General features: G+C 46.6%; 1 protein-coding gene across 1 annotated transcript; it reads right to left on the bottom strand.

Moving 5' to 3' along the window:
* Nucleotides 1-267: 267 nt before the first annotated feature.
* Nucleotides 268-26928, bottom strand: LOC136652944 (vomeronasal type-2 receptor 26-like; the record flags this gene model as incomplete). The annotated part of the gene is made up of 5 exons (XM_066629867.1): nt 26650-26928; nt 24783-25619; nt 23054-23327; nt 14103-14985; nt 268-292 (listed from the first exon to the last, which is right to left on the bottom strand). Coding segments are annotated over exons 1-5 (2298 nt in total), but the record flags the coding sequence as incomplete, so codon positions are not given.
* Nucleotides 26929-27640: the final 712 nt, after the last annotated feature.

Consider the following 27640-nt stretch of genomic DNA (forward strand, 5'->3'; position numbering starts at 1 on the left):
AAAAACTAGCTTGAGGTTACAAAAACAGTCCAGCCTAAGAGAGCAGAACTAGGAGGGAAAGGACCTAGGAAGGGCCAATTCCCAACCCATTAAGAGCCCCAAGCAGTCCATTCAGGAGCCTGCAGAGTAGGTCACGCCCATCAGCAGCCATTTGCCTTCCTGAGCTTTTGTAAACTCACCTGGGAAGGCCAGCCCCCTTTCAATCAGCAAGGAAGGAGGGGGGAGGAGCCAGCCAGGAGTATAAAGCTAGGCGGGCCATCGCGTGAGGCTCTCTGCAGACGCGTGTGGCCTCTGGGACACCAAGTGCCTCTGGGAACTAAGTGCCAGGTAAGGCACAAGAGTTTAGCATCTGGGCGAGTTCAGCAGCAGGGCGAGGAGGCCAGGGCCCCATACACTGCCCTTCCTCTTCCCTTGAGAAGAGGGCTGCTATCCAGTGTACGGTTTTTAAAAGGACCCCTAAATAAAACAACAACAACAACAAAAGCTATGCAGTCAGACAGCCAGCAGCAGAGTGGGGGCTATCCAGTGTTCTGCATTGAGTGCCACATGTATGATTATATGCCTCTGGGGTATAAGTCATGGGTGTGTCCTCGGTGCAAGGAGCTCCAGGCTCTCAGGGAACGCGTCCGCTCCCTTGAAGCCTTGGTGGCCGACCTGGAGAAGCGCAGGCAGCCAGAGGAGGACCGTGGGGAGACTTCTGGGGACGATCAGGCTTCGTCCCAACCTCAGGCGTGCAGCTCCTCGGCTGCCCGGGTGGGAAGTCTCGGGACTGGAGGACGTCATCCTGGAGAGGAGGGAAACAGTCCCCTAGGGGGGATCCCTTCTCCAGGGGTTGGGCCCGTATCCGAGCGCACTCGGGATACTCCTCGGCGGGAGGGGGGTCGGGGGCTTCTTGTAGTGGGGGATTCAATTATTAGAAACATAGAGAGGGGGGTTTGCGACGGATGCGAGGACCGCATGGTGACTTGCCTGCCTGGTGCGAAGGTTGCGGACATCACTTCTCGTCTAGACAGGCTAGTAGACAGTGCTGGGGGAGAGGTAGCGGCTGTGGTGCATGTCGGCACCAACGATGTGGGCAAGTGTAGCTGGGAGGTCCTGGAGGCCAAATTTAGGCTTTTAGGCAGGAAGCTGAAAGCCAGGACCTCAAAGGTAGCGTTCTCTGAAGTGCTACCTGTTCCACGCGCAGGGCCAGCTAGGCAGGCGGAGATCAGGGGTCTCAATGCGTGGATGAGACGGTGGTGTAGGGAGGAGGGGTTTAGATTCGTTAGGCACTGGGGAACGTTTTGGAACAAGCGGGCCCTGTACAAGAGGGACGGGCTCCATTTGAACCAGAATGGAACCAGACTGCTGGCGCATAACATTAAAAAGGTGGCAGAGCAGCTTTTAAACTGATCCCTGGGGGAAGGCCGACAGGAGCCGAGGGGCATCCGGTTCGGGACTCCTCATCCCTATGGGATGAGGATGGGGAGGTTAGAGAACAACAAGACAAAGGCAGGGTAGGAGAAGAAATTGGGAAAGGTAGGGAGATGGGATGTGATAGACAATTTGGCACAGTGAGAGGATGCGGGGACAAAGGAGCGAATAAGCAGCCCATCCTGGGGCATTCCGTGTATAAATGCTTTTATGCGAATGCCCGAAGTCTACGAGCAAAGGTGGGAGAACTGGAATGTCTGGTGACAAGGGAAAATATTGACATAGTGGGCATAACGGAAACCTGGTGGAATGCGGAGAATCAGTGGGATACCGCAATCCCGGGCTATAAACTCTACAGGAGGGACAGGCAGGGGCGTGTTGGAGGTGGGGTGGCCCTTTATGTTAAGGAAGGGATAGAATCCAGCAAAGTAGAGATTGAAGGTGGGTCCGACTCCACCGTAGAATCTCTGTGGGTTAAATTACCAGGCTTGAGCAGCGATGTAATACTGGGGGTGTGCTATCGTCCTCCAGACCAGAAATCTGATGGGGACCTTGAAATGAGGAAACAGATCAGGGAGGTGACAAGGAAGGACAGGGTTGTAATCATGGGGGACTTCAATTATCCTCATATTGACTGGGTCAATTTGTGTTCTGGTCACGATAAGGAAACCGAATTTCTTGACGTGCTAAATGACTGTGGCTTAGATCAGCTAGTCACGGAGCCCACCAGAGGACAGGTGACTCTGGATTTAATTTTGTGCGGTACGCAGGACCTGGTTAGAGATGTAAACGTTACTGAGCCATTGGGGAACAGTGATCATGCTGCGATCCGTTTTGACGTGCACGTTGGGGGAAGAATACCAGGCAAATCTCTAACAAAAACCCTTGACTTCCGACGGGCGGACTTCCCTCAAATGAGGAGGCTGGTTAGAAGGAGGTTGAAAGGGAGGGTAAAAAGAGTCCAGTCTCTCCAGAGTGCATGGAGGCTGCTTAAAACAACAGTAATAGAGGCCCAGCAGAAGTGTATACCGCAAAGAAAGAAGGGTTCCACTAAATCCAGGAGAGTGCCTGCATGGCTAACCAGCCAAGTCAGAGAGGCTGTGAAGGGCAAGGAAGCTTCCTTCCGTAAATGGAAGTCTTGCCCTAATGAAGAGAATAAAAAGGAACATAAACTGTGGCAAAAGAAATGTAAGAAGGTGATAGGGGAGGCCAAGCGAGACTATGAGGAACGCATGGCCAGCAACATTAAGGGGAATAATAAAAGCTTCTTCAAATATGTTAGAAGCAGGAAACCCGCCAGAGAAGCGGTTGGCCCTCTGGATGGTGAGGGAGGGAAAGGGGAGATAAAAGGAGACTTAGAGATGGCAGAGAAATTAAATGAGTTCTTTGCATCTGTCTTCACGGCAGAAGACCTCGGGCAGATACCGCTGCCCGAACGGCCCCTCCTGACCGAGGAGTTAAGTCAGATAGAGGTTAAAAGAGAAGATGTTTCAGACCTCATTGATAAATTAAAGATCAATAAGTCACCGGGCCCTGATGGCATACACCCAAGGGTTATTAAGGAATTGAAGAATGAAGTTGCAGATCTCTTGACTAAGGTATGCAACTTGTCCCTCAAAACGGCCACGGTACCAGAAGATTGGAGGATAGCAAATGTCACGCCTATTTTTAAAAAGGGAAAGAGGGGGGACCCGGGAAACTATAGGCCGGTCAGCCTAACATCTATACCGGGTAAGATGGTGGAATGCCTCATCAAAGATAGGATCTCAAAACACATAGACAAACAGGCCTTGCTGAGGGAGAGTCAGCATGGCTTCTGTAAGGGTAAGTCTTGCCTCACAAACCTTATAGAATTCTTTGAAAAGGTCAACAGGCATGTGGATGCGGGAGAACCCGTGGACATTATATATCTGGACTTTCAGAAGGCGTTTGACACGGTCCCTCACCAAAGGCTACTGAAAAAACTCCACAGTCAGGGAATTAGAGGACAGGTCCTCTCGTGGATTGAGAACTGGTTGGAGGCCAGGAAGCAGAGAGTGGGTGTCAATGGGCAATTTTCACAATGGAGAGAGGTGAAAAGTGGTGTGCCCCAAGGATCTGTCCTGGGACCGGTGCTTTTCAACCTCTTCATAAATGACCTGGAGACAGGGTTGAGCAGTGAAGTGGCTAAGTTTGCAGATGACACCAAACTTTTCCGAGTGGTAAAGACCAGAAGTGATTGTGAGGAGCTCCAGAAGGATCTCTCCAGACTGGCAGAATGGGCAGCAAAATGGCAGATGCGCTTCAATGTCAGTAAGTGTAAAGTCATGCACATTGGGGCAAAAAATCAAAACTTTAGATATAGGCTGATGGGTTCTGAGCTGTCTGTGACAGATCAGGAGAGAGATCTTGGGGTGGTGGTGGACAGGTCGATGAAAGTGTCGACCCAATGTGCGGCGGCAGTGAAGAAGGCCAATTCTATGCTTGGGATCATTAGGAAGGGTATTGAGAACAAAACGGTTAGTATTATAATGCCGTTGTACAAATCTATGGTAAGGCCACACCTGGAGTATTGTGTCCAGTTCTGGTCGCCGCATCTCAAAAAAAGACATAGTGGAAATGGAAAAGGTGCAAAAGAGAGCGACTAAGATGATTACGGGGCTGGGGCACCTTCCTTATGAGGAAAGGCTACGGCGTTTGGGCCTCTTCAGCCTAGAAAAGAGACGCTTGAGGGGGGACATGATTGAGACATACAAAATTATGCAGGGGATGGACAGAGTGGATAGGGAGATGCTCTTTACACTCTCACATAATACCAGAACCAGGGGACATCCACTAAAATTGAGTGTTGGGCGGGTTAGGACAGACAAAAGAAAATATTTCTTTACTCAGCGCGTGGTTGGTCTGTGGAACTCCTTGCCACAGGATGTGGTGCTGGCGTCTAGCCTAGACGCCTTTAAAAGGGGATTGGACAAGTTTCTGGAGGAAAAATCCATTATGGGGTACAAGCCATGATGTGTATGCGCAACCTCCTGATTTTAGGAATGGGTTAAGTCAGAATGCCAGATGTAGGGGAGGGCACCAGGATGAGGTCTCTTGTTATCTGGTGTGCTCCCTGGGGCATTTGGTGGGCCGCTGTGAGATACAGGAAGCTGGACTAGATGAGCCTATGGCCTGATCCAGTGGGGCTGTTCTTATGTTCTTATGTTCTTATCCTGATTGGCCTTTGGCTGTCAGTTTTTTTGCCTACCCCGGACTATTGTGGCTAGGTTTTCACATGGGTATGCTAAATTTGGTCACTTTAGCATGAAGCGTGCAGGGTCAGGGTAGGTAGGCACACCCCAGTGTCCGTCTAAGACAGCAAGGTCAAGGGGTGAGCCAGAACCACTCACATGATGCCTTCCTGGCTCAAAGAGGTTGGCTGGCAAGCCCCTTTGACTGGACTGGCATGCCTGGCAAGGCTTGACCTGCGGGCTACCAGTCCTGCTGTTTGAACCATTTGGGCAACGTTGACAGGTTGTCCTAGGCCACAGGTCTGGTGACAGCCTCGAGTCGGACGGTTTCGCCCTTTGACTTTGGGGGAGGTAGACGGCTAGGTTCGTTTCCCCCTATTAACAACCCCACACGGCTTAGGACTGGGAGTTTAGTCAACCACCCCAGTTACTTTTTAGCTGTAACTAAAAGATCAATAAAGTGGCCCAGTTTTCAATCCAAGCTGCAGTCTGGTGCATTTATTGGGGGAGGGGGGGTTTGCCGGTAATGCACGATCAGATCATTCACCTTTCTGTGCATTCCAAGCTAGCTGGACAGTGGGAGGGTGAACTTGTGAGCTCTGCCTTTAATTCTTGCCTGCTCTGTACAGTTGTAAGAAACAGATCTGCATATTTTGCACCCACCTTTCTGCACAATGTGATTTGCAGATTTCTGACTTTTACAATCTCCTCCACCATTCAGGCAGAATAGAAAGTTTTACTTCCTTAATACAGTTGCCAGCTTGGATGCGTCCATAAACCTGAGCTTCAGGCTTGTGGGGGGAGGAATAAATGGGTGAAAGGATTTTGCTTCTTGTGGATTTTGCTTGTATGGATAGTTCTTGCTGCTTGTTGAATAGGAGGAACAGGTTGGAAAATGTATGGGAGGTGGGAAGCTTGGGTGTGATTGGTCACTGGCTTAGACTACTTTTAGAGTGGAATCAGAACTTGGTGGGTTGGTGGGATCATGGAGAGTGGGACATGTGGGGGGCTAATATTGGCGTGGTGGTGGTGGAGAGTTTATATACTAAGTTCAATAAAAGAAAATGTTCACTGTCTGCATTTATTTTCTGGCTGTTGTTGTTATTATTATTATTCATTTCATGTCATGACTATTACCAAAAATAATTTTGTCATAAAAAGGGGAGTGTCAACAATTTATGGGCCGTGGGTGTCAAATGACCTAACTACACCACTGTAGACTGTATCCTGTATAGTGACCTAACTACACCACTGTACACCACTGTATCCTGAGGATAGACTGTGTCTATCCTCAGGATTTCCTATTGAGGTGACAGAATTACTTACTTACAAATGATATGTAGGTATTTAGCCATTAGGAAATACTCAAGTATTACCAAAGATAAACGGATACAAATTACTTACTATTTTTCTTCAGAGATATTTGAATTTCCTTACACACATTCTTCTCCAACCCATTCATAGCACTGGGTCCATATCCAACCACTAATGAAGATCTATTGAGAAGTCCAACTATCCTCTTGAAGTCTGTAACCCTACAATATTCTGTCTACAATGGCAGGCAAAGATGTCATCATGTGGTAGATGGGAATTACTGTGGATACCCCAGGGTATCTGGGGTCCCTGGAGACTTGATCACTGGAGCCCAATATAATTAAGAAACAGGCACACAGAGAAATTTAACTTGCTTGTTGCTACTTCAGCTAATATATTTAACCAGATGCTGTCCCTAGGTAGCTTACAATCAAGAGAGCTCAGTTCACAATACAAAATACAATTGCAGGCACTCTTCTACTGATTGTGTGTGTGTGTGTGTGTGTGTGTGTGTGTGTATGTCTGTGTGTAAGTTTTATATCTAATCCTATTTTCCCTTCCCTGCTGGTGGAGCCAAGTCAAAGACAAGAGCACTGAATTCAGCAAGGGAGGGAGGGTGTATCAAGAGGCTTCAGCAGGTAAAGGGGATTTAAACACCTAACTAATTCTGCTGAAGCCTCCTCCCCCCCATTGAGTCTCCTAAGACCTCACTCGGAATTTGCTGCCTCACGTCCAAGGAAAGTGGGTAGGGATGCTGAAGAGAAGGGGGATAGGGTCTTGCAATGATGAAAATTTATTGAGAAGTCTAACTATCCTTTTAATTCTGGAATCCTGAAATGTTTTGTCTACAGTGGCAGGCGAAAGGCAGAACAGGGGCCATCTCCCATTTCTCCCCCTCCCTTCTCAGTTTTGCCCTGCTCTTCCCGCCCCCTTCCTGCCTCCCCTGCCATCTATACTGCTTCAGCAGGTCCTCCTGGATTATCAGTGCAGGCAGGAAGGCTCTGATCTTCCCGCCAGTCCTCCGGCAGAGCACTACGAGCATGCTTCATTGCCCTTTTGCAGCAGTTGCCACCAGTGGAATGTGAATTCTACTAGCAGCGAGACCCAACAGCAGCAATTTTCAACCACTGTGCCGTACCACAGTGGTGTACCATGAATGGTCCACAGATGTCCTGTGAGAGTTTGGCGGAAGCTCAGTGGGCCATTGAGGGAGTTTGAGGGAGGGCTGAATCTGTGCCATTCTTCAGTCAGCTGCTGTTTGGATCGGGTGTGTTTTTCCATTTAAGCTTGCGCTACTGCATTTTGTCCCCATACCCCACGTTCAGCCCTAGCAGCTACTGTATGTCTACTTGGATCTCAATCAGCTGAATCAGACCAGAAATACTTTGCCAAATGTTGTTTTAAGTTAAATTTTACAGCATCTCAAGTGATGCGCTGAGGATGCCCAGAACTCCTTAAGACTTCAAAGCCCCACCAACCGACTATGTGGATCAGCCCTGGTCCAACATGCACTGGTCCACAAAGTGCCAGGATGTTCAGTGATGTCTAGTTACAGCTGTGAATACAGGCCCACAGGGGAATACGTTATGTGTGGTTATGGGACTCTCCTAAGTGAAGCAGTGTAGACACATTGATGGTGCCACCATTGTTATCTCCTTATATTGCAGACATGTTGCCAGACATGTATGTGGTATTTATTCAACAAAAAGTAGTTCACAATGCCGTTCACACAGTAAAATCAATCCATCCATTTGATTATTTATATTATATTTTAATATTGCGTTTTACATACAACTAGCCACCGTGGATTCTGCTTTTGCAGAAAGGAAGAGCAGGATATCTTATATTATTATCAATAATAATAAATGACAACAATAATAATAAATAATCAAGATGTGGAATCAGCAGTTAGGGATGTACAGCAGTTTGCACGTTAACATATGATATTGAAAAACATTAGCAGCTTTTCAAAGTGGATCTGATTGCAAAGAGGCATGCAAAAGCTCCCAGGTTCTAGAACGGGGCTCTCCAAACCCCAGCCTGCAAGCTGGATCTGGAGTTTTTGAAAGCTCTTCCTTGGGGCGGTGCTTACTGTTCTGCATCCCTGTGCCCAGATCAGCTTGGAAAAAAAGCAGCACCGCAGCAGAACAGTAATTGCTGCTCAGGATGGGGGGGTGGCTTTTCAGAACACAACGGTTTCCTGTTTGGAGGCTGCTGTTCTAGAACACCAGTGAGCTATGTTAATAACCTATTAGTTTACCACTTGGTGGAGGATTTTTTGTGGGAGAAGTTGTCCATTGGGCTTTGGAAAGGCATTCAGTCATATGTGAGCATACCAACATATAAATGTAGTGAAATGAAGAAAACACACTTTTTAAAGAGTGTCAATTATTCATTCTCTGTTCTCTGAGTTTCTTGAAGTTCAGATCAGCTCTTAAAATCATAATATAACATTTGGGGAGAAAGATGCAAGCCAAGAGCCCCGTGTTGGAGGCTAAGATGGCAAACACTTCCACCACAACTATGTTCTTCCCCTTGGTGCTCATATATCCCGGAATAAAGGAGATCCAAACACTACAGAAGACCAGCATGCTGAAGGTGATGAACTTGGCCTCATTGAAAGTGTCTGGCAATTTCCTGGCTAGGAAAACAACAGTGAAGCTTGTGAGGGCCAGAAAGCCCATGTAGCTCAGGACACAGTAGAACATGGTGGCAGAACCTTCATTGCATTCCAGAATGATGAGTCCTGACTGGGAGTACATGTCAGCATCAGGAGAGGGAGGAGAGGTTGACAGCCATGCAGTGCAAATACCCATTTGTATCAGGGACATGGCAATCTACTAGAAGAAAATACTCTCAAGGCGCAATCCAAGCTGTGACAGAGCCCTTGTCCAGTCTCCATCCGGTTCTCTGAACTGAAGATGTCCCAGCATTTTGCAGCCTTTTCTACAACAGTTCAACAAGGAAGTGAAATGCAAAATGTGATCTGAGTAATGGTGCACAAAGAGCAAAGCAGCAATCATGCACCTCCTCTAAGTTCAACATGAATAATACCAGAGCAAAGCTCTTGTGCAGAACTGGGCATAGGTCAGCATCAATTACTGCTTTATAATATAACTGGATAATCTAATTACCATCTTGCTTCACTGCTGGTTTCAGTTCATAGCTGTTCCATTCCATTTAATAATCAGAGCGTGTGTGCACTGCAACCTTGCACTTACTAGCAAATATCTCTCTTTGAAGAACAGTGCTGAAAGAGTACTCACATCTTCACACCAGCTGTTCTTGGGGAAAAGGTGGATGAGGCATTCTTGACTCTGGAATCTTTATACTTCAAGGACAAAGTCTCCTGAGTCTTCTGTGTCTCAGTAGTCGGAGCAAGAGAGTAAATTTAACCTTTTGCGCTACACAAGCCTCCGAGGTGAAAAACAGAGGAAGAGTTCTGCTGGATTAGATGGGGCCCGTTAGTCCAGTTCCCTGTATCTCACAGTGGGTCACCATGTGCTTCTAGGTGCCCAACAAGATACCCCTATTCTGTTGCCACTCCCTTGCATCTGGCATTCAGAGATCAGCTGCTGCTAAAAGCTGGAAGTTGCATATACAGTCATCATGAGGTGTCATCTGTGATGGAACGTTCCTCCCTAAACCACTCCCTTTTAAAGACATTTAAACAGCCAGGTGTCATCAAACATCCTGTGGCAAGGAGAACCACAGATTCATTATGTGTTGGGTTAAAAAAAAAGGTTTTGTCTGTCCTGACTCTCCCGTCACTCAGTTGCAGTGGAGATTCCCTGGTTCTGGTGTTGTGCAGTAGGGAAAAGGACATCCCTCTATCCACTCTATCCATCCCATGCATATTTTTATATGTTCCAAACATGTCTCCTAACCCTCCCTCCCAGCACTTTCTTGTCTGGACTGAACAGGCTCGAATCTTTTATCAGACTAGAGTTTGGGGTGGTGAGCCCAGTCCTATGCATGTCTACTTAGAAGTAAGTTCCTTTATAGTCAATGGGGCTCACTCCTAGGTGAGTGTGGACAGGATTGCAGCAGGTGTGAACAAATATAGGCAGCCCAATCCTATCCAGGCTCCCCATGCTGTGATACAGCAGGCAGAGAGGCTGTCAGAGGAGGATAAGGGAGCTTCAGGATAAGGAAACTTTTGTTCCTTTACCCCATGTTGAGCCCCAGTAGCCTCTATGTGTCTATTTGGATCTGTGCCAGCTCAATTGCAGGTGCAGAACCAAGGAGACCTTTGTAGGGGGACTGGATCTGTCAGCAGCCTCTGCCGCCATCCCTACCCCCTTCCAGGCATGACCCATTCCCAGGCTGCCCTCTCCCATTCCGTTTTTCTCCCTCCCACCTACCCCCCACCTTCTTCATGGCCTAATACACCACCGCGCTGCACTTACTGGCCCCATCTGGTGGCCGCCCCCTCTCCCATAGGTGTGAGAGGCCAGCACCCACCCACAGCAGCCTCATTGCCATCAGCAACTACTGATTGACCATTGCAAAGTGCTTTGTGGCACTTGTGGAAAGGCCATCACCATGGTACAGGAGCGCATAAGAGTGGCACAGTAGTATGGAGGTTCAAGCCCTCCGTGTGTGTATTCCTGGACACCTGTACTTGGCACATTTCAGTGTCATGATGTCATTCATCTGTTCAACTGTGCTGTATGTGCCGGAGTGCTAGAAGAAACTGAAAGCACTGTGAGATTCTGGTGCATTCCAGTACCAGTTCATCTCTGAATCAGACCAGAAATTCATTGCCAAATGTTGTTTTGTGCCAAATTTCACAGGATCTCAAGTGATGTGCTGAGGATGCCCAGAACTCCTTAACACTTCAAATCTCTGCCTACAACTATGTGAATCAGCCCTGCCTTGAATTCTGGTCCAACATTATTGGTCCACAAAGTGCCAGGATGTTCAGTGATGTCCAGGAACAGCTGTGAATACAGGCCCACAGGGGCCTCCATTAAGCGTGGCTATGGGACTCTCCTCAATGCAGCAGTGTAGCCACATTGATGGTGGCCTGCCTTGTGTAGACATTTTTCCAGACGTACTTTTTTCAACAAAAAGTAATTCACAATGCTGTTTACATAGTAAGATCAATCCATCAATTTGACTATTTATATTGTATTTTAATTTTACATATCATTAGCCACCTTGGATTCTGCTTTTGCAGAAAGGAAGAGCCAGATATCTTATATTATTATTAATAATAAATAACCACAACAAGAATAAATAATCAAGGTGTGGAGTCAGCAATTTTGAATGTAGGGTAGTTTGCACATTCATATGAGAATGAAAAGACATGAGGAGCATCAATATGGATCTGATTGCAAAGAGGCATACAAAAGCTCCCAGGTTCTAGAACAGGGTGCTTCAAATCCCGTCCTGCGGGCTGGATCTGGAGTTCGGAGAAAGCTCTCCTTGGGGGGCAGTGCTTACCATTCTGTTTCCCTGTGCCCAGATCAGCTTGAAAGAAACTTAGCACTGCAGCAGAACAGTAAGCGCTGCTGGGGATGGGGGTGCTTTTTCAGAACACAGTGGTTTCCAGTTTGGAGGCTGCTGTTCTAGAACGCCAATGAGCTATATCAATAACCTAATGGTTTACACTTGGTGGAGGATTGTTCGTGGGAGCTCCCATCTCCTACAGCTTCCTGAAGATTTTCACATAGCTCCGGGGCTTGTAACTGCCAAGGCACCGAGCATGAAGAAGGAAAACAATCCTGTTCAATGGGTCACTGCTAGAACTAGTGTACCCAGAAAGCAGAACGTGTTTTATGGCCTGCTTGTGCAGCAGCAGCCCGGGTAGGTTGGTGGGAGAGGTGGAACAGAGGAGGGAGGGGTGTGATGGAGGCAGGAGGAGTGACACCTGGTATGGGTGACCTGTGCCAGATGCTATCCCCAAAGAGAGAAGCAAGCACGCACATTCTTTCCTCGGACTTGCATCAGCTAAAGGGCTGGCACAGGCCCAAGCAAACCTATTGCCAGTCAAGGGGCTTATAGAGAGGTAAGAGAAAGTATTTTCCCCTATGTCTCTCATGCCACCCAATCTGCTCCTCTCTGTAGGACATCACAAGGCTTTTTGGCATGACTTCATCAGCAGTGGGGAAGAACATTATTGGGCTCTAAGTCAGTATACATAATCAAGTATGTTTTTCTTCTTGCTTGGAGATGATGAGTAATTGCTGTGGTTTGCTCTGCTTCTGCAGCATCCCCAAAGAAGAGATGCCTAATGAAATAATTTAGTAAAAACATTTTATATTGTCCTAATACATCCCACATCATTTTGCACCTTCCTGGAGTTTACCCTCTTTTCCTTTAGCTGCTGTTTGGGTGCTTCTCTGTAGCAGTTTTATGCTACTTGGGAAGCACACAAGGCTTAGGGCTTCGTTGCTTGAGGGAGTGCAGAGAGCACTGGAGGGTTGAAAGTTAGAACTGGAGCAGCAGGAAGTCAGAGCAATGAATGAGACGCAGACAAGGATTCAAATGTAGAGATGCCGGGGAAGAGAGCTAGAAGCGGGATGGAGAGATAGAGAGAGAGTCCACCTCCTGCCAGCCTTCTCCAAGCTTTTATTGAGTCTTAAAACACATGAAACAAACTGATAAGCTACTGGTTACAGCTAGCTTGGGCCTAGCTAATCACAAGACGCATTCCTAAACAATGACGGCTTAACATCCTGTTGTTCACAGGCACTGGGCTTCGTGACTTAGCATACCTCAAGGCTAGCAAAGTGTGCTTTGCGTACATAGCTGATGTGTCTGCTATGTTGCCAAATATGCTAAAGCATTTCAAAGGCCAGCGCTTGTGCGTAATTACTACACTTCTCTCTATTTGTCTTCCCATGTTGCTGCTCCCAGGTTACTTGTAGGAAAAGGGAAGGGGGTGGCCATCTAGCAATTTGGGAGTATTAAAGGGTGTAATGACCTTGGGAATGAAAGGATATTTCTCATTCTTTGAGAAAAATACATTATCATAAGTGACTGTCTTAAACTAAGCTGGCCGGGGGTTTGCCAGTCTCTAAGTGGAGCTGTTACCAAAAGGGCTGTTTTGTTTAGGGGGAATTATTACACTACCCTTATTGGAACCTCAGGATCGCAGGCTGGATAACAAGACAGCGTAATGCAGAGAAATTCCCTTTAGCTTAAAAAGGAGACTGAGAGAAAGATAACTTTAAATAAAACATTATAGTTTTATTAGAAAAGCACAAAGGTAAACATAATGCACATGGAAAATTGATAAGTATATGTTTCTTTGTCCTAATGCTTGAATCCAGTGTACCTAGCTTTCATGATGGTTGTGTGTAAAGAGTATTTGGTGCATCCAAGGAAATTAGAAAAAGGAAAGGTTGTAGGGAAGGATTTTAGCGGTCCCTGATCTGCCAAACCCAGTTGCTAACTAAAGATAGGGAGAGAAGGGGAGAAAAAGGGGGGAAGAAGGGAAAAAGTTCCAGACGCAAGATAGTTATCTGTCCTGTAGGTCTGTTGGATGGGGGGGAGAGTCCTGTGTGGAGGACCCTCTGACACAACACAGATGTGTTGGTCCTTGGAGGGGGAACCAGAGAGAGAGCATGTGGGCAGAAGCCCTCTGTTAAAAAGGGTTTTTTTTCAAAACAGAGCTAAGTTGGATTGAAGCTTCCTTACTACCTGCTGGGTGCTTGCGAGTGTGTAAAACATTGAAAGGATTATCAGCAGAATTCAATGGGGTCTGTGGCTGGCTTAAACAATACCATGAATCATCAACACAAGAAGGCAGTTCCAGTTTGCATACAGTACTTAAGCAGTGATTGAGTTAAAACAATACAACAAATAGGAGACACTTAAACAATGATTTAAGATACCAGACGTCTTCATAGGGAGGTGGATTTAAGATACCTATATGTGTAACCACAGGGAGGTGGAGGTTGTGTTTATGACTTGACCTGATTGTTGAATGTAGGACACTTGAATTGTTAAACGTATGGACACTTAGTCCACAGTACATAGCCAGATATAGAGAGAAAATCACACCTAAAAGGAAAAAGGTGATTTTCACGTAACAGAGCAAGTTTTCCATTGGGCTTTGGAAAGGCATTCAGTCATATTTGAGCATACCAACATATAAATGTAGCGAAATGAAGAAAACATTTTAAAGGGTGTCAAATATTCATTCCCTGTTCTCTGAGTTTCTTGAAGTTCAGATCAGCTCTTAAAAGCATAATATAACATTTGGGGAGAAAGATGCAAGCCAAGAGGCCAGTGTTGGAGGCTAAGATGGCAAACACTTCCACCACAACTATGTTCTTCCCCTTGGTGCTCATATATCCCGGAATAAAGGAGATCCAAACACTACAGAAGACCAGCATGCTGAAGGTGATGAACTTGGCCTCATTGAAAGTGTCTGGCAATTTTCTGGCTAGGAAAGCGACAGTGAAGCTGATGAGGGCCAGAAAGCCCATATAGCTCAGAACATAATAGAACATGGTGGCAGAACCTTCATTGCATTCCAGAATGATGAGTCCAGGCTGGGAGTGCAGGTCAGCATCAGGAAATGGAGGAGAGGTTGACAGCCATGCAGTGCAAATGCCCACCTGGATGAGAGAGCAGCACAAAACAATGGAGCTGGCCAGATTTTGCCCTAGCCATTTTCTCATTCTGTGACCTGGTTTTGTAGCCATGAAGGCCAGAACCACGAGGATTGTTTTTGCCAGCACACAAGAAACCGCTACAGAGAAAATGGTGCCAAAGGTTGCTTGGCGGAGAAGGCAGGTCACTTTCCCTGGTTTGCCAATGAATAGAAGGGAGGAAAAGTAGCAGAGCAGGATGGAGGTGAGGAGGATGCAGGTGAGGTTCCGGTTGTTGGCTTTGACAATGGGAGTCTCCCAGTTCTTCAGGAAAGTTTGCACCACCAACCCTGTCAGCACAGCCAAGGAAATAGCCAGGGAAACCAAAAGGATCCCCAAAGATTCTTGGTAGGAGAGGAAGCTGATTTCCTTAGGAAGACATTGATCTTGGTTCTTGTTTGGATATTGATCTTCTGGGCACTTCATACAGTGCACTGCATCTGAAGGTGAGAAATAAAATATTAATAACTTTGTTAATGTACATAGTACTGTTTTTTAACATAGCTATGATGTTATGTCTGTGTCAGCCTGCCAATAACTCTTGCAGGCAATCTTTTTAAGCACTCTAACACTTCTATGAGAAGGAATGTAAACCCAGCCCTATCAGCAGATACCCACCGGCTTACAATGTAGCTCTATGCATTTCTGCTCAGAAGTCAGGCCCTTCGATTTCAGTGCTAGTTACTCCTTGGTATGTACGTGCACTATTGCAACCCTATGTACATAAATTTGAGCCCCATCCTATCCAAGTTTCCAGCACCAATGCAAACAGAATGCAGGTCCAAGGTAAGGGACCAAGGCCTCTCTGACATTCCCCACACTAAAGGATGCATCACATGCCATGTTTGCATGGCTGCATCAGCACTAGAAAGTGGGATAGGATTGGGCCCTTAGTGATGATGGCTGCGTACCTGACTCAATCCCCTTCTCTCCTTCCAAACCAAAAACCTGTAGCAAACCATCAATACAGAGTAACGGGGGTGGGGGGGTGGTAGTAAGAAACAAAGACAGGAAAAGCATGAATTTAGGGGAATGCTTAAAACTTGCTGCTTTGCTAATCTTATCATTGACAGACCCTTTTTGCTGACAAGTTAACAAAGTGCCTAAAACCGCAAGCCAGACCTATCCTTCAGACACTTATAAAATTAGAAAAAGCAAACATACTTGAAACGGTCAAACGAGACAAGGCTACTTCCCTTAAGAAAGTGAGGAGGTGGCGAGTACGTGAGAGGGACAAAGCGGAAAGTTACCAGAGAACTTCCCTTTTTGGGAGATGCTTTGTTTGAAGTACAACCGAAATGTATAAAAAAGTGTCACACCCCACTGGAGGGTGCCTTTTGGATTTGAGCTGCGGCTCCCAGGGGCCGCAGCCATGTCTTGCTGAAACAATAAATAGCTTTCATAGCCTTCCACCCTTCAGTGTCTTGCTCATTTGGTATCAGCGGCACTGCACAGAACCCACCCCGTCTACCAACTGACTCTGCCCTTTGGGGCAGGGGTACGACAGTTTTCTGGCACCCAATCTGTGTGGGGCTCAAAGGCCAGACCCCAAATTGACCTTGTCCAAGTCTCTCAACGGTGTCAAATCTGTGGCGGTGGTGACCAATGGGACTTCCCAGCATGCACCAGCTTCTTCAATGGAGGGAACTCCCTGCGGGGGACCGGCCCTGAGACGTGGAGATCGCTGAGGACAACGCAACCCAGGTTGAAGGCAGAAGGAAGGCCCACAGCGGTCTGGGGACCGGCTGCCCAGGGACGCGTCAAGGAACACCTGCAACAGTCAGGGGGACTGACTTAAAATGCCCAGGGATGCGTCAAGGAACAGGTAAGGTACACCATAAGTTTATGGGTCGGAGGGACGCCTCCTAGGAAGGTCAAGGAATTGTTCAAGGTAGCTCAAAGCCCAGGGGGGGCTGTACCTTACTTGAATGTGTCTTGAGGAATTACGAAGCAGTGGGAGGAGGGGACCCTATGAGCAGAGGTAGAGCAAAGCGCTTTTTGTGTTGTTTGGCCACAATATTCACTAGAATCCGGGGCGAGGTGGTCGCTCCAGGGTTCAGTGGATGGAAACACCATCTTGCAGCTGCTCCTATTTCTCCAGCGGACTGATAAATGGACTGAGCACATGTATGCCCAGCTGTTTGAGACCCTGTGGAATAGAAAGGACTTATGTGACATATGCAATTTAAGTACAACTAAAAATATACTTGAAATGGGTGGGGGGGATAATAGTGTACAGCCTCAGCAGCTCCCTGGTGAGGGCCCAAAACACTACACTCACCCCCACCATATGCAGACAGCAGAGTAGAAACCCAGCCAACAGCTCCAGCCCTGCTGTACCCACTAGAGACCCAACCCTTAGTATTGAGACCTCAGACCGGGAATGGAGAAGGAGAGCGGTCTGCGGTTGTAACCAACTTCGCTGTCTACCGTCCATGGACTCCCATGGAAATGGCCACATGGAAAGAAAGAAAGCTATCTGCCAGATTCCTGAGCCCAAAAACCGAGGAGAACTTCGCACTTTCTTAGGGATGGCTTCCTATAGCAGGCTCTGGATGCCTGAGTTCAGTTGGTGGGCAAAACCCCTCCATGACTGCCTCAAAGGGCCTGAGAACAGTGCTTTTAAATTAACTCCTGAAGCGAAAAACTCAATCAAAGTGCTGAAAAGGAGACTGATGGAGACACCAGCCTTAGGGCTGCCCCAGCCTAGCCAACCATTCTCACTGTTTGTGTGTGAAAAGTGAGGAGTGGCCCTAGGCATCCTGATCCAAAAAGTAGGAGAAAACCCCAGAACTGTGGCTTATTTATTCAAGCAGCTAGACACAGTAGCTGCAGGATGACCACCTTGCCTGCGAGCGGTAGCTGCCACAACCCTTCTGATTAAAGAGGCTCGCAAAATCGCCCTGGGGAAAATGGACAGCATACACTCCACACATGGTCAAGACTCTGCTAGAACAAAAGGGAGACCTCTGGCTCACCCAAGCACGGTTGGGAAGATACCAAACAATTTTATGGGAAAATGGGCACATAAAGCTTCAGCTCTGTAACACTCTAAACCCTGCAACCAGACCAATTATTCATGATTGCAGCCTAAGCACTGACTCCCAATATGCAGCCAGGGAAGACTTGAAAGTTACCCCTCTTGAGAATGCTGATGCAATAGCTAAGCGAGTTGCGAGACAAGGGCTGCCCATCTTTGCCAGAGCCCTATTGCCAGTAATTCCCCTCCCACAGAAGCCCCCCTATGATCAAGAGGAGTTAGAGCTAGCAGACAAGCTAAAACTTGAGCTCACCGCAGGGGGATGGAGAATCAACTCAGACAAGCAAGTTTTGTTACCAAAAGCATTGAAAATAACAATTGTGACTCAGTTACATGAAGGAACCCATGGAGGAGAGGAAGCAATGATTCAGTTAATGTAGAAATACTTCATAACGAGAGGAATAGCTCGGGAAATCCGGTACAATGTCAAGAACTGTGAAATCTGCCAAAGAACCCCAAAGGGGGAGTCCAGAAGACTCTAGTCCCATTTCCCTGCAGAAGGACCAGGCATGGAATGGCAGGTAGACTTCACTGAGTTACCTCCCGCAGAAGGAAAGCGCTACCTGTTAGTGTTTGTAGACAGATTCTCTGGATGGCCCGAAGCATTTCCTACTCGAACCTGCCCCATAGCTGGAGAGGGCTGTCCCCTTTTGAACTCCTTTTCGGGAGAACTTGGTCAGTCACCAGGACGTTTGAGGAGGCTAAACTCATAAATGTAACATGGGAAACCGGGAATGTTTTGCATTGCCAGTATATGTGCTCTCTTTCTGCAGTTGCGTTCTCTTCACAGGTACGTGCGAGACATCAGTCCTGTCCTGCTGGATGCTCCAGTCCACAGTCTACAGCCAGGTGATTACATGCTGGTGAAGACCTGGAAGGATACCCCGCTCCAGCCCTAATGGAAAGAGAAGCCGCGCCTCGTGCTCCTGACCACCTACACTGCAGCAAAAGTTGAAGGAGAGAAGAACTGGATCCAACACTCCCGGCTGAAGAAGGTTGAGGTACCCGAGAACTGGACTGTTACCAGGGTGCAAGAAGACAGCGAAAGAAACAACTTAGGACTCAAGTGGTTGTTTAAAATAACCTAAAGTATATGGGGGGGGGGGAGCTGTTAAACTGCCTCCAACTAAGGTAATCACCTATCCCAACATTGATCCACACAAAGCAACAGTATTCTTGAAAAACCCTGAACGATCTAGACACTTTTTGGGGCTAGGAGAAAACCCACAGTGTGGCACAGTGACACCACGTGACCCTGACCAATTACAATCAATTCGCTTAATTGCAGTTAGGGGCAAGAGAGATCTCAGAGAAATGGAATGAGAACCTAGCAGTACAAACCTTTCAGGCAGTAGCATCAAACATAAGTCACACTGATGGTTACATCTGTATGCATTTGCCTTTTAGCTCCCAGTCTGGAGTTCCCCTCATAGGGGACTTAAGAGACTTCGCATCTGATGACTGGGTAGATTATGTATCCCCAGCATTTAATTTTACAGGCTTCCTTAAAATCATAACAAATCAGAGCTCCCCTTGGCAGTGGCACTTCAAGCCTAAAAATGTATCTCAACCATTAATAAGATTCGGGGAGACTAAGGGACCACAAATTAACCTCACTACCCTGTGGCAGTTCTGGAATGACACAGGAATATGGAAAGCGGTACATAACCGGTCAGTGACAAATACCTCTGGCAACCTTTTCACTCATATGTTAGATTCAGATAATACCATCACTGGGAGGCCAAATCCACCACTGGGCTCGGTTGATCTGATCCTGGCTTCTAAAGGAGGAGCCTGTGCCCTATTTGGTACCCAGTATTGTGTATACTCCTCAAACTTCTCAGTGAAAGCAGAAGACAATATTAGGCAACTAGAGAGCCTAATACTCCAATATGGGGAGTCTATAAAACAAGGGCACACTTGGTGGGAATGGCTCTCCGGATGGGGAGGGCGGATGAAGGGAATCTTAGCAGCAGCTGCTGCTGTCTTAGTAATAGTTGTAGGCTGCTGTTGTTGCATTCAGTGCCTCCCTGCCTGCCTGTAATTTTTGCTTAGTTTAAAGCACAAACCAACGCAAGTTTCTATGTATGTTGCACAGGCCACTGGCCTGAGTAAAGTAAATTCTCATTTATCAGAGCAATATATTGCTATGCAGCAACGTTAAGGTGAGAATGTAGGTCCCCAAGATCACATCATTGGGACCCCCCACACCCTCAAGCAGGGGAAACGGATGCCTGCCTGTCTCAAACCCCTTCTCTCCTTCCAAACCAAGAACCTGTAGCAACAATCAATACAGAGTAACGGGGGTGGGGGTGGGGTGGTAGAAAGAAACAAAGACAGGAAAAGCATGAATTTAGGGGAACACTTAAAACTTACTGCTTTGCTAATCTTATCAATGACAGGCCCTTTTTGCTGACAAGTTAACAAAGTGTCTAAAACGGCAAGCCAGACATATCCTTCAGACACTTATAAAATTAGAAAAAGCAAACATACTCAAAACGGTCAAACGAGACAAGGCTACTTCCCTTAAGAAAGTGAGGAGGTGGCGAGTGTATGAGAGGGACAAAGTGGAAAGTTACCGGAGAACTTCCCTTTTTGGGAGACGCTTTGTTTGAATTACAGGCATGCCTTGCTGAAACAATAAACAACCTTCATAGCCTTCCACCTTTCAGTGTCTTGCTTATTCGGTCTCAGCAGCACTGGACAGATCCCACCCCTGTCTACCAACTGTCTCTGCCCTTCAGGGCAGGGGTACGACAGTGATAATAACATCCCAATGACAGTGATGGAACTTGATCAGGACTCAAGCTGTGTTCATTTCTTAGCTTCTAGCACTAGAAGTGCTAGAGAGCTAATTTTCCCCCTTCTAGCACACTAGGGTCATGTTCCTTTTTCGTGTTTAGCCCGTTTCCCAGGCTAGCAATCTTTCCAACTAGCTTGGGGCTAGGAAACATGGCTATCTCCATGCATAATTTTATACTGTTGTTTGGTTGAGTGGAAACAAGTGGGCACAGCCATCTTGTACAGAAAATGGGTTTAGCCCTGCCTTTGCTGGCCTCAAGGAGCACACCAATGGCCATGCTCATGCCTTCAGACCCGCATTACCTATAAAAGCAAAGTGACCAGGGGGTTCTTCAGGCTACAAGAAAAAGACCCAATGCACCCACAGCCAGAGGAAGGTGAAAAAGCTGTCCACCAGTGGCCAATCCAGGTGAACAGAAAAACTCCGAAATGGCCCTAAAAGGCAACCACTTGAACTCAGACTGCTCCAAGGGCAAGCGGGCAGATTTCCATGAATTTCCCTGCAAGCATGCAACAAACAGGAAGTGAACAGGGAGTGTGTTGCTTCAATATGCTCCAGACCCACCCTGCTCCAGCTTGGTATCAATCCCCACAAAGGTGGGGCGTTCCAGATGTGGGCCAAACAAACTCCCATCTTCTGTTCAGAAGTGTGTGATTGGCATTCAGGGGAGGCAGCCCTGGTGCCAGAGCTTCTCGTTTTACCAGAATCACAGCACCACACGCTTTACAGTTCCGCAGCAGACCAAGAGTTCTGCCACTGTGAATGGACCATATGTTGGTCCCTAAGTCCTACTGAAATTAATGGAAAATTAATTGAATTCAGTTTCAACTGACTTGAAATTAATTGGCTTAAGTCAGTCCTGAATTCCTTTTCTCCACTGATGTCTATGTCAAGATTCATTTTATCCATATGATTGGAGAAAATAAATTCATTTTAGCAGTATTATTTTTAACTGTGATAGTACGCATATATCTGAAGACATTTTCAGGGGTGAAATGGGGTAATGCTACTCACCTGTCTGGTTTGAAATCATGTCTTCTGAGCAGGGCCTACAGCTGTAGCAACAAACAGGTTGTCCATCCTGAATTATCCTGCTGTGTCCAAGATGGCAACTTTCAACACATGTGGAATTGGGCATCTAATAATCAAACATATTGCAGGAAATATTCAGAAAAGCCTCTGCTAAATTCTGACTAATACTTTAAATTTCTGCTGCATTGACTTAATTTTGAGGTCTACTTCCAAAATTTTGCAGTGTTGGACAGGAGAAATTCCAGTTGAACTTTTAGTCTTTTTGCAATAAGCAGAAACCCACCAAATGGATAGGTTTCCCATACTTGCTCAAACTTGATTTGATTTAAGATTACATTATCTTTAAAAATTGTGAATGAAGGTTGTTTATTTTTTTTCTTATTTCAGATTCATGCATAATAAGTGTAAAGTATGCCAAAACTGGATTCCCTGCTGAAACGTCAGTGCTCTTTGAGCATGAGCAAAATAAACCTATAAGAAAATGGAACTCACCTTCTCAAGAGTTGAAGATGTCATTTCAAAATTTTATTTAAGGCATATTTTATCAGGAACTAGACATGAACATTTATAATCATTAAGAATTTGCTAGCTAAATTAAACATGTAGATGCAGAAGAGGTTTGAGAAATTCTAACACCCTACACATTTTACCAAAGCCAAATCTGATATTTAAGGAAGTCCCTTGAACTCAGCCGCATTTCTAGGCAGTAGGAACAATTGGATAATTCCCATTGAAGTGATGGGCAAGCCAATCCTATCCTGCATTGGAACAGGAATTGGAATTGGAATCCTACTGGCCTGTGTTGTATCCAGTATTGGGTAGGTGGTGGTTGCTGCACAACTTGCAGTAAGGGGATTTATTTCCCCTTAACCCATGTAGCCTGGCAGTCAACCCGATGGGCCTACTTGGATCTACTTGGATCTGCGCCATCAAAATCACTGATGCAGATTTGAGCAGCCAGCTGTAACGCTGGGCTTGCAAGGAGGGGATTAGGATTCAGCCTATGTTTCCAGGTCAGTCCCACCCTCCTCCTCCTGTGCCCGGTCTGCTGACCGCGCCATCCTTCCCCACCATAGAACGCCCCCATATCAATCTCCTGCCACCCTGTCAAACACCCCATGATGGTCACCCTTGGGTGGCACAAACCTACCCCTGCCCAGTTGGGATTCAGTTCCGGAAGGCTAACACACATCCTCATTGGCTAGCATGAGTCGTCACGCATGTGCTTTATAGCACGTTTGCAAAACTTGTAGTTTGGCACAGAGGACTTGCACTGCCTTAAAGATGTTAGGATTGCACTCTAACTATGCAATCCTATACCAGTTTACTCTGAACTAAGTCCGATTGTATTCAGAGGGACTTACTCTCAGGTATGTTTGTACAGGATTACAGCCTAACTTTTTCTTTAGTACTATTCCTACTTGGTAACATGACACAAATTGCTGGATTTTAACAAGGCATAATCACAGATTCGTTTTACTTGATTACAATAATGTGATCTGGTAAGTACAGGCTGAGTTTATTTAGCCTTTGGTACAAATTACCCCAGAGCAACTTGCCTTGTGGCTCTCTTACAAACTGGAGGAGGGCAAGGTGCTCGGGTGTCCAGTATGTGGCCAGCTGGCTCACTCACGTTCCTTCTGGACCTTGGTACTTTGTACTTGTTTTCTGCATGCTGTGAGGTTCATTCCCACCTGCTTGAATCTGCTGTGCCACACAATGGCATCTTCATTGATGAGCAACTCTTGATTTGGTGAAATTGTTCCAACCTGAATCCTAAGGAGGGTCTGGTTCGGGAAAGTGACCCAGTTGATGACGTCATACACGGTCTGCAACTCCCCATTCTTAAAGAAGACTTCATGGCCAGCACCATTGTTAAAGTTGATGTTTTCCAGAAAGTAATTCAGCTAGATTCAGACATACAATTGAGTATCACCAAAGTGCAGTCTCTTCATCCTATTCTTCACTCTACGGTTCTGTCTTGGACACACATTTTACAGTCAGTCAAGATGTGCAAAAGGCTATGCTATAGGTGGCTGCCATCAACTTTCACTCAGCTCATTTGCAGATTAGTTATGACTGAGTACCACTGGAATAATGAAACAGCCTATGCATTTCTACAAGTCTCATTTACTTCAGTGGGGCTTATTCCCAGATAAAGGTGTATAGCAGTGGTTCGTAAACCAGAAAGAGGTTTCCATGAAACCAGAAGTTGGTCATGTGAGCTTTTCAGCCATTCAAAGTTGCAGGGAGGCTTGCATCGGGTCCTGTAGGTTTTCCCCACCCTCTAGAGGACCTCTGAGGGCCTCGGTAAGTCTGAAAATAACCCTGATGACCCCATATCTTAAGAATGACAGGCTCAGAAATTCTTGGGCTCGAGTGTTGCAATGCCAAAGTTTGAGAACCTCTGGTGTATAAGATTGCAGCCTTAGGGTGCAATCCTAACTTGCGCTGGAACAGGCAACACAGGAGGCTTGCGAAGTATCCAGCACAAGATTGTGGTCAGCAGCGGCTTAGTCAGAGGCAAGGTTAAACTCTTCCCCTTACATCTGTGTAAGGGCTGCTGGCCCCAATGTGTCTCCTGAAATTTGCGCCACTTCCTGAGGTGGCAAAAGTCCAAGGAGAGCAGAAGAGCTTGAGGCCGCTCCGTTCTCCCTGGGGACGGGGGTTGGGATACAGCTTAAATTCCAGATCCAAGCCCCGCCTCCCCTTCTCTGCCCGCCTTCCCCCAGGGCCGCCCATTGCCCTCCCTCCCCCTGCCTAGGAATGCCTCATCCCTCCTCCTTCCCAACCCCGCCTACCTTTTGTGCTGGGGGAAGCTGGCGCAGAGGCTTCCGTCAGCCTCCGCAGGCTAGTGCTTCTCAGAGCACTGGTCTGGCTTCCTCCCGAGGAGGCGCAAACGTGCTTTACGGAATGTTTGCAACCCTCCCTGACTGGGCCGGCATAGGGCATAGCTAGGATTGCGCCCTTTTTTATATGAATATAAGTGCCGCAATTTCAGTGAACTTAGTCATAATTAATCCTTTGGATAAAGCCCATGGCCACTTGCAAATGAGCTAGAATGGAGACAATGAAATCCACAGAAACAAACCCTGAGAAATGCTTTCCATTCTATCAGTGGATTCACGTAACTGTTGGCTCATATGCAAATATCCTACTGTGGACCTCTAAGTTACAGGAAAAGAGCAAAGAAACAGAGATCCTTTACCTTCCTATCAGCTTACCAGAGAACATTGTGGCTGCATCTCACCCATACTCACCCATCTCCAATGAGCTTCTTGACAGTCTCTTGACATTATCCCCGTTCAGTCCTCTGGACTCATTTCACCCTCACTAAGAGTTCTTTCAAGTGGATACTGTACCTGCCACTGCTGAATGTTCATATGCTTGAAGTTTCTTCTAGCCCCTGGTCTCCTTTCACTGGATAAATGTGACAAGTGTAGAGCATGTGCTGTTGCATAGACAGCATTGTAGATACTGTAACTCTCTTCACTCATATTCATCTCAAAAATTGCGATAGGCAGGTTTTCCAACTTCTCCTCTCCTGTGCACTTTTTTCCATACTGTTTCATATACGTTAAACTAGGTGGTATACAATTGAATGCGTAGCGCCAAAACACACAGAGAAAATGCATCAGTGGTTCATCAGACTTCACATTCTGGAGAAATTCCTGGAATCCTGGAACTGAGTTTGTCTGGACTGAGAAAGACAAAGCACCATTGAACGTTTTTGTACAGAAGCCATAATAACTGATTCCAAGAGTGAAATCCCACTTGGACGTTGCGATCCAAACCTTCCCTATTTCAATCTTCCACAAGAATTCTAGGCGATCTAAGGTGAGCATTAGGGAATAAAGCGACTGAAAATTCCCATTGACAACAATCACATTTGCTTCAGTTGATAAAATTTCTAATTTTATAGTTTGGAAGGCATCAGGATCCTCCTTGACTTCCAGTTCTTGAGTTCTTATCAAGAGAGCAGTGCAAATGCTATTCTGGGCAAGCAGAGGAGTCAGTTTCCTCAGGAAGCTTTCTCCGTCATCATCATCTGCAACGATGAGGCCAATCCAGGTCCACCTGAAATGCAGGAGCAGCTGGACAATCCCCACATGCTGAAGGGTCTCCCTCGGTGCCATGATGTAGGAAGAAGAGAACGTTCTTTTATCACTGAACATGGCCTCATGGGCATTGTGAGTGAACTAATGAATGGAATGAACCTGATTAGAATTTTGAGAAATTCCATGTTTACTACAAACAGATATTCAACTAAAACTTAGCTAACACTAAGGCCACAATCCAGACCCATATTTGGGCTGGTACAAGTCCCTTGCGCCAGCCCAGGAGGGTCGCAAACATGCCCTAAGTTTTGGCTGACGCAAGCACAAAAGGAAGGCAGGGGAAGGCATTCCTGGGCAGGTTTTGGGCGGCCCTGGGGGTGGGCGGGCAGAGAGTGGGAGGCAGATCCCATTATGCCAGTTCCCAACCCACATTCCCAGGGAGAACGGAGCGGCTTCAAGCTGCTCCGCTCTCTTCGGGCTTGAGCCACCTGTTGAGTTGGCGCAAATCCAAAGAGACCCATAGCGGCCAGCAGCTGTTACTCGGAGGTAAGGGGAAATGTTTCCCTTTCACAATGGCTGAGCTGTTTGTGGCCACTATCCTGTGCTGGATACAGTGCAAGCCTCCTGGCTTGCCTGTTCCAGCGCAGGACAGCATTGCGCCCTAAGTTTGTCATGTTCCACTGATGCACAGTGTCATGAAATTGCCAAAAAGTGCTTTGTGACAGCACAGAGAAATGGTGTGCTAGCGGGATGGCCGGAGCTTTCTCACAGATGTTAGGATGTTCACTGGATCATGTATGTTCAGTGCAAGGTGGGGAAGGGCAGGGAAAAGGTGAAATGTTGAGGAGATGGGAATTGGGAATGGTAGGATCAGAATAAGAAGGGGCTAGGTTCCGCAGCGCTGGCACATGCTGTATCCTAAACCTTTTCCTGGACTGATCCACTGGATTTCAGCCAGTGGTATTGCTGGTACAGGTTCAAGTTGACCCATTGCAGCTGCTGGGTCTATTCTGGGGCAAGGGGACAAACGTCACCCTAAGAAGACCCCCTCTTACCTTCTGCATGCTGAAATCATGCCCCACTCTGTACTGCAAAAAATGTGCAGGTAAATAGAAAATTGCATCCAATGAAAACATAACAGCAAAGGGATTCAAAGTACTCATGGACATACCTGTGGAATCCTGTATGGACTCAGGATGGTGGCCATCTGCATGGCACTGTCTGAGGTGTACCCCCCAAAAACTGAAATCACATCACTACTTCTGCCACACTTGTAATTGGGTATAAACAAGAAGGAGTCTTGGGATGTGGTCCTTTGGTCTTTGAACAAGAGGTTCAACAAGGTCTCATAAGTGATGGCTGAATCAAACATGTTGTCATAGATGTGGAACCCCAAGGTGTTGTTTGGCAAGAGCTTGGGATTGTTGTTGATCTCATGAATGGTAAACATCAAGGATAGGACATGCTGATAATTTTTATTCAGTATCCTGCAATGAGTATCACATGAGAATGAGAAAGTTCTGATCACAGATAATTGTCATTAGTTTCACACACACACAAGCTGCAGAACATCTTATCCATGCCAGACTGAGAATGCAAGATTAACCCCAGAGAAGAACTGGATTCAACCCAATCCTGCTTGCAATCTTTCAAGCAGGGATGTTTGATATTGCAATCAACTGCCCCAAACCGTTCATCATTGGTAGTAGGATACACTTTGGAAAAGGATGGGCAAGAACATGGAAACATTTCTGTATCCTCTACTAGTGGATGGGGTCAGTGGCATAGCTAGCAAGGGGCAGGGAATGTCTGCCCCAGGTACTAGCCTTGGGGGGGAACACCACAAATAACCCAACATCGCTAACATGGAGGTTACAAATAACCCCATCATGCTATTTATTGTTGGATGCGGAATTTCCAGCAGAATAAAATGAAAAATACCAGGGTAAAATATCTCCTTTCTATCAAACGTTATGGCCAAAAAATGGAAACAAAAAAATGTATGGAGTCCTATACAAAGTGAAACCGGGCCTTATTGTGCATTTACTCGTGAGTAGGCGAATTTGCTTTAGTGCATCGGAGGTGGTAGTTTGAGAGGAATCTAATGACACCAGAATGGTTCCTATCCAATAAAAGAAGCCCCCCCAAAACACCCAAGAAGG

Source organism: Tiliqua scincoides, chromosome 5 (genome assembly GCF_035046505.1).
Source record: "Tiliqua scincoides isolate rTilSci1 chromosome 5, rTilSci1.hap2, whole genome shotgun sequence".
Taxonomy (NCBI): domain Eukaryota; kingdom Metazoa; phylum Chordata; class Lepidosauria; order Squamata; family Scincidae; genus Tiliqua; species Tiliqua scincoides.